Source organism: Alosa pseudoharengus, unplaced genomic scaffold, assembly GCF_046254945.1.
Source record: "Alosa pseudoharengus isolate Yale_2024_CS ecotype anadromous, Long Island Sound unplaced genomic scaffold, YU_APseudo_1.1 YU_APseudo_1.1_scf_22, whole genome shotgun sequence".
Lineage (NCBI taxonomy): Eukaryota > Metazoa > Chordata > Actinopteri > Clupeiformes > Clupeidae > Alosa > Alosa pseudoharengus.
In genome coordinates this window covers 11,914,007-11,921,852 of record NW_027468680.1, presented here as the reverse complement: position 1 = coordinate 11,921,852, position 7,846 = coordinate 11,914,007, and the positions used below count along the sequence as shown (strand labels likewise).

General features: G+C 46.2%; 1 protein-coding gene across 1 annotated transcript in view; it reads right to left on the bottom strand.

Moving 5' to 3' along the window:
- The window catches only part of mdga2a (MAM domain containing glycosylphosphatidylinositol anchor 2a), a 139,837-nt gene extending 135,443 nt beyond the window's left edge, over positions 1 to 4,394 (bottom strand). The window contains exon 1 of the mRNA XM_076300123.1: positions 4,274 to 4,394. Coding sequence (XP_076156238.1) covers positions 4,274 to 4,394 — 121 coding nt within the window. The remainder of the gene's footprint in view (positions 1 to 4,273) is intronic.
- Between the last annotated feature and the right edge of the window lie 3,452 nt (positions 4,395 to 7,846).

The window sequence follows — 7,846 nt, the reverse complement described above, 5'->3', positions numbered from 1 at the left end:
GTGCATGTGTGTGTGTGTGTGTGTGTGTGCGTGTGTTTCACCCGAGGGGAGCCCTTTAAGCAAAAGCTATTTCCAGTCATGACGAGTCGAGTGATGACGAAGCGAGAAAAAAAAAGGCTGTGGTTGTGGCCCGGGCCGGCGTGACACGGCTCTTCGGCTTTCTGGCGGCGGTGCCAGCGCAGTGAAATGAAATCACAGCTGAATGACTAGCAATGACCACAGAGCTACGGAGTTGGAGTCACAGGAATGAAAAAAAAAAACAATCTCTCGCACGATGATTAGTCAGGCCTGGCCAGTTTCACCTTCAGCAGGTCCTCGTGGATCACACTTCCTGTTATACCGATGATAACAGGGAGCGCCATTTGCCCACACACACACACACACACAGACCAACAAACACACACACACACATACACACACACCACATACACACACACACACACTCACAAATTAACACACACACACACACTCACAAATTAACACACGCACATACAGACAAACCCCAGCCCAAAAAGAGAGCATCCCTGTTAGTGTCATCAAGCCAACAGCATACAGTAGGGCTGTAATGATACACCAACTTCACGATTCGGTTTGTATCACGATTTTTGACCCACGCTTCGATACGAATCTCGATTTTATTTATTTTTTTTTTTGGGGGGGGGGGGGCTAGACATTTTATTAAATAACATTTTAATAGCCTCCCTTAGAACACCAGAAGATTACAATATAATATATCTTTTATTTTATATCCTTTATATTTTTCTGAATGACTGATATTTATGACAGCACACTTTATGCAGATTAGCCCAGTGTTTTTCAACCTTTTTTGTGCCACGGCACACTTTTGACACTTAAAATGTCCCACGGCACACTAACATCCTGTGTAAAGAAAAAAAAAACATACCATAGCCTAAAACTTCAAATAATACACAGATATGGCCTTATTATGGCTTCTATGCAAGACCTGCTCAATAAAACAAGCGCCCTCTGTTTCATTTGTAGGTGACTATATCTAATTTAATTGTTGTTATGAACTGGATATGTGATGATTCTGTGAATACTGGATATGGGCCCCCCGTTGTACAATGCCTGCATACCACAAATAGTGCAATCAAACAATCAATGAGAGCATGTGGTTATAAATTCTTTGATGCACCAGTTGCTTTTCTGGACCAGTGAGTTACATTTGGGTAATTTTCTGCGGCACGCCTGATGATCTCTCACGGCACACTAGTGTGCCCCGGCACAGTGGTTGAAAAACACTGGATTAGCCTATAGCCTAGGCCTACTATTTTTTATTACAACTCTACCTCTTTAATTCAGCTGTCTGGTTGAAGCCTGGAAATGTTGTAAACAAAGTAGCATAGTTGGCTAGTTTAGCCCATCATAGTCTACTGATTGGACTGTTCAGTTTCCCCATGTGTGTTTAAGTTTCAAGATAATAGGCCTACTTGTTCTCCTTGGGAGAGGCCCTTTTGGGAAACGCTGGTATTGAGATGATCAGTCAACTTCAATGCAAGAGTTTTAAACAAATATGTTCAGCAATAATAGCTAATGATGCTAAGCGGATTTAATAGTAATTTAGCTAGTCGTCTTCTATGCGTCCTTGCTTTCACGATTGTGAATGTTTTATTTAAGTCGCGCGTGTTCATTGAGCAGGAGAGGGAGGGAGAGTGAGAGAGAGCGGGGCAAGGAGAGAGGGTTTACTTCTACTGTTTGGTAAAGTTGCACACATAGTCTACAATGAAAGCAAGGAGAGGTATGAAATTATTATTTATTTATTAGTTTTTGGACAACGTAGGCTACCGATAAGTAAAGCGGGAGATGTGGGTTGATTTTGCGGCCACGTAAGCTGCAAAGCTAAGCAGTGCGTGAAACACTAGAAAGGGTGTGTCGCGATTCTGCCTTTTCACACCGCGACACAGTATCGTGGATATGAATGTCGCGATTTCCGGTTCGAATCGTATATCGTTACAGCCCTAGCATACAGTAGCGGTCAATGATCCTATCCCAGCAGAAAAAGTGTTGCACCAGACGGGACCAGTAAATGATGGCCTGAAATAACAGACCTGGAGTCCCTTTCAGATGATAAAATGTGCCCCTGTTTCTTCCTTCCCCGCTGATTAAATGATGTCCCCACATTATTGCTCCTCCATAACGCTGTGACATGTTGGCTCCATTTTGAGGATGTATTGTCGACATCTCGTCCTTGTAAACACTCGTCCTCCAGCCACGGTGACAAAATACACACACACACACACACACACACACACACACACACACATACACACACACTCACACACACACACTCACAAACACACACACACACACACACACACACACACACACACACACACACACACACACTGAGGTGTCGTCTCAGCTGGCAGTCTCCCGATAACTGTTCGCCCGCCTTCCCATAATTAAAAGCAAGCCTGACTGTCAGTGTCGGATAACCTTTGACCCATCACCCAGGCAGTTCCACAACCCCAATGCCCCTGAGATCCAAGAGCCAATCAAGTTAGTATCCCTACAGTATAATACCCCTATAGGTACATTATAAATGAACCATGAGTGCACAATGTTTGCATAAAAACAAACAAGCATATGATATTAACTATGCAGTGTGTTTTTTTGCCTGAGGGGAAAGTGTATGGATACTGTGTAAACATATTCATTCTGTTGAATGTTGGAACACATGGCGCTCACTGCTGTAGTTACCATGTAATTACTCATGTATTACTAAAGGGGGAAATGCACTGAGAAAATGGCGGTGGGGACTGGAAGATAAATGGTTAGGTGACCAGCAGCCAGAGCCTGTGTAATGTCCTCCAACTGTAATGTATTCAGCAAGAAGATGTCCAAAGAGCACGCAAATGACCCTGGAAAATACAGTCCTGTGTTCAGGTCCTGATAACATCTTGAGAACCAAAATGGCTTTCATTTCCAACTCACCTACTCATTTACCACCGGGTTTTTGACACACTGCCCAGAGTGGCTTCCATGTCACGGAGCGATAGATAGCCAAGGTCACACAGTTCTGCCTGTTTTTTTTTTCAGATTTCTGAAGAGGAGGAACATTGAATGAAGGGAAGAAAGAAGGAACTAAATGTGAAAAAAGTGAATCGCTTTGAAGACGAGAACAAATTGTACAATGTCAGTCTACACAGATACAAAGCACTTTGTTCACTTTTGGAAGGAGCATTTGAAAAGAAAACTGAAATAAGTGACCATTTTGCATGCTTTTATGCTTTTCACGGTAAAGTTTTTGTTCAGCTTGAGCATCAGGAGGAGCTGTATGCTGCTGCGTTTTGCAAACTTCAGACGCCTTAGAGAGAGAGAGAGAGGAGGCATTGTTTAAATAGATTTTGTAAAGCCCATTTGCATAAAAGCAATCTTGTGCAGCGAAAAGAATGTCTCAGATTTGTGGCACTGGTCTGGTTTCATAAACCTATTTATAAATAAATGTTTACTTGGCATACGCATCTCAGTCTTACTATCTACTAAAACACCAAATACTTTTTATATATATATATATATATCCAAGTTTATTTTCCAAATACATGTCAGTGCAGCTGCAGCGCTAACTAATGTACCCCTTTGTCAGAATGCTCATTATTCTTTCATAGTTTTGTTATGTTTTCTGTCTCAGTTGTTGTTACTCCTGATGCGTATGGCAAATATAAACTGATGCATTACTCATGCAGCATACTGAATCCCTGCAATATTTTAACACTGTCCATTAAAACACAAAACCTGTCTAGACCTGTGTGGTGCCGCCACGGGCAACATGGTGTGATTTTTTTGTCAAAATGTCATTCGGCAGAATTATGCATGATGGGTAATTATAGCTCGAGTCAGTCATGGTTTTACCTGTCTCGTAACTTAACAATGCCTACCTACCTGTGCCCAGGAAAGTGTTTTGAATGGGTGACAGATCCTGCCAGACAACGCAGCGAGAGATTTGTCAGCCGCCCACCCCCCTCCCGCACCGCTCATACTGAAAGTTCGTTAGGAACAGCTTGTCCGTGCTGGGCCCGCGGCAGCCCAAAACGAGGTACTAAAACAATGATGAGTCGACAGAAAAGATTGAAGGTTATTATCTCGAGCTTGGGGTTTGTGCCAGTCCAAAACATTAGCGATCACCCCTCTCCTCTTGCATGCCCACCCCACCCCACCCCACAAACACATAAACACACACACACACACACCTAGGGATGGCATATGGTAGGTATTTTTGGCTTGTCCCTTTTTTTCGTGCGTTGCCACGTACGGTGCCAGCCTGTCCTGTCCTCGTAAGCGGCTGCCAGCCTGCAGCAGGTGCGGCACTGCGCGTCACGGTGGCGCTCCAGTGACACGGGGGAGAATGGCACACTCCTGGCGCCAGGTGCCATGTTTTCATGTGACTCGCAGGGGGATTCTGAATGAGGCCTCTGGCTAGGGGGGTGGGGGGGATGGGGGTTTGGGCAAGCGGCCGAGGTGCCGCGGACGGCTGGCCGCCACCGTTTGCGGTCAGGGCCATGATGAGTCAAGTGAGCGGTGTTTGACATTTTAACCGAGAAAATATACCGCCGGCAGACTGGGGTCGAATCTCACAGGGGCTGAGGAGGAGGGGTAAGGGATGGCGAAGGGCGCCTGCTTTTGATGCGGCGTGATGATGACAATGTCAATTGCCTCGGCTGAAAAGGTCAGGACCTGTTGGTCCTCAAAGCGCGGCTGTTTACTGTAAATCACCCGCCCCCGCACACCCCTCATCCCCACCTCTCTTCACTGACTGTGGGGCAGCCCCATCAGGGGGAGGCTGGTGTCATTTTCCACTGCTATTTGACTTCATTAAAACAAAAGTCACAATAAAAATTGTTACTGTTTTATTTCCAAGCATATGCTGCTGGAAGGCTGTGATCCTTTTCTTCTTGGCTTGTGGGAGTGGACCTCATTCATTACGCTTCATTTCATCAGTGTAAATGGTGGACGCTCTCTGGTGGGAGAAGGGACCCAAGTGTTTTGGTTGCCTAATCAAGCAGCATTTTATCACTTCTTCATCATTTACTTAATCCGGCCGGCGACTGAGACCGTGGTTTAAAAAAAGAAGCCACCCCTGCAGTAATATTGACCCGTAGCCAGTAAAACCACTCACTCTTGACCTCAAACAACGTAGTGACAACTTTACAACAAGATGGGAATAATCCCATAGCCATGCCTATTTTTTCTCCTCTTTCCTCACAACTGGAATGCATGTGTGTAGGCGTGTATTTGTGTGTGTGTGTGTGTGTGTGTGTGTGTGTGTGTGTGTGTGTGTGTGTGTGTGTGTGTGTGTGTGTGTGGTATGTGTGTGTGTGTGTGTGTGTGTGTGTGTGTGTGTGTGTGTGTGTATGCATGGTATGTGTGTGTGAGTGTGTGTGTGTATGCATGGTATGTGTGTGTGTGTGTGTGTGTGTGTGTGTGTGTGTGTGTGTGTGTGTGTGTGCGTGTGTGCATGAGCATAGAGTGAGGACAGAGATCATCCACTGGGCCGTGTCATGATGATGAAAGCGCAGCGACTGCTTTGCCAAGCGCGCGGCGCCGCAGGGGTGAGAGGTCACCCTCAGCGTGTGGGCACAGCGCATCGTGCCAGGGGTCGCCATGGACACGACATTCCGGCTGGAGAACGGGCGCCGATGTTGCCCATGCCAGCCCTTCACTGAACCTCCACCACAACATTTCCATGTGTCATTGGCACCGGCTACTTTTATTTGCTTTTTTAAACCTCAAAGGCACTTGCACCTTCAGATTTTATGAGACAGCCCTTTTTGTGCACTCCTTTAAAGTTTTGCGTCCAAATTGGATGGACACAGTGGTAATGTGCAAAACAGCACAACCGTCACTTTTTTTCTTTACTTTCTTTCTCTCTCTCCCTCTTTTTCTCTCTCTCTCTCTCCCTCTCTCTCTCTGTCTCTCTATCTCTCACTTTCATTTGTTTTTCTTTCTGGGCGCCGCAGGTACTGGGGTGGATATAGGTGTTGAGGGAGGCAGAGCGAGCGAGCGAGCGAGCGAGCGCATTCCTGTGTTAGCGCAGTCCCCTAGGGAGTGCTGTCCTTACATAAGTAGAGCGACCCAGGAACACAGTGGTAACGGTGGCTAACAGAACAGCAAAAAACAGCCCCAAGCGATGGAGACAACAGGCAGCCAGCGAAAGGGATAGCTCTGACGCAGGGCCTGCACAGTCATTCACTCACTCACATACACAAACACACAAAATAAAACACGAAAATGAATTGAAACGTGTCTGCCGCTGAGAACAAAACACAATTGTCAGAAGGGGGAAAACAGATGCAGAGTTGCTAGCTCTTTTTTTGTTGTTTAAGGTCAGCCAAGAAAATGTCAGCGACACCCAGGAATGTAAATAATTTATTCTGTGTTATAAAAAAAAATGGAAGTGCAAAGCACTATTTAGCACACGTCATAATTACTCGAAAAATATTTAACTATGCAAGTGCCACATGCATTTCTGCACTCAAATATTCACAGAAGACAGCTCATTAGACTGCATAATATAATCAATGTATGCATGTATGGTGCGGCATGAATGAGGCCTTCGCAAGATGTGCCCTTCCATTTCAACACTTCCGAGACACCAGAAACGCATTGAGGGTGCAGGATGAATTTCCAAACACAAATCAGCATACAATTACTCCTTGCTGAGTCCCACTCATTCACTCGGCGACTCGAGAATCTAATGGGCAATATTAAAGTCCCCCACAGTTTGAGCAGAGAGGGAGAGCAAGGGAGACATTTGTTTTAAAGATGGCATCTCATGACCCCCGGATAGTCCTTTATCTCCTTGGCCCTTGTGGGAGGTGAAGTGACAGGCCTGCTCCGGGCGGGAGTCCACTGGACTGGAGTGCCTGAAGTGTGTGTGTGTGGTGGGGGTGGGGGTGGAGAGGAGAGGCGCCGGGAGGTGTGTGAGTGGGGGCCAACCTTGAGCACGCGCGACCTAATACTCTCCTCTCGTCCTCTACCCTTGAACAGCCAGATGGATGGCCTATATTGCTGCCTGCCTCAATCCAAAGTCCGCTGCGTTTTATAACCCTGTCAATGTTGGCAGGACTCTTGTGAAAACTTCACCACGATCACCACCACCCCCCCCCCCTTCATCCACCCTCCCCCTCCGGGTGACACATGATAATGTAGCTGGCCATTTTCAGCTGTGGATGCTAAACTGAGAGTGTGTGTGTGTGTTTGTGTGTGTGTGTGTGTGTGTGTGTGTGTGTGTGTGTGTGTGTGTGTGTGTGTGTGTGTGTGTGTGTGTGTGTGTGTGTGTGTGTGTGTGTGTGTGTGCGTGTGGGTGGGTGATAGATGGAGACGGCGTGTGACTGCTTTAAAAGAACGTCTCCTCTCCACTTGAACCCACCTGCTGTGAAACCCAACGTCTCTCCGCGCCTTTGAGAGCAATATGAAAAAGCCTTGGAAACAAAAAACGAATTTTTTTCATCTTCCTCCAATCCAGTATTTCTCCCCTCACTCTTCCATTCTAACACTGATTAAAGACACCGTTTGTCCTTCGGAATGGGGCATCCTATCCAGGTTATATTTATAGCCAATCAACTCTGAAGTAACTCCAGAATCTCATTAGACACTGGTCCTTCGCAAACTACAGTCAGGTTGTTGGTGGTGGTTTTCACTTGCAGGTTACAAGCTCAAGTTTTAATGCTGAGCCAGCATTGCAAAAATCCTTACTGTGAGATTCACTCGCAAGACAAAGCAAATGTTTGTGGCTGTGACAGTGTAGACAGGTATTAGAGTGGCAGCACATGACAATGACAGCCACAGCACACTGGAACACTGTCTGGGGCTGAGGAGACAAGCC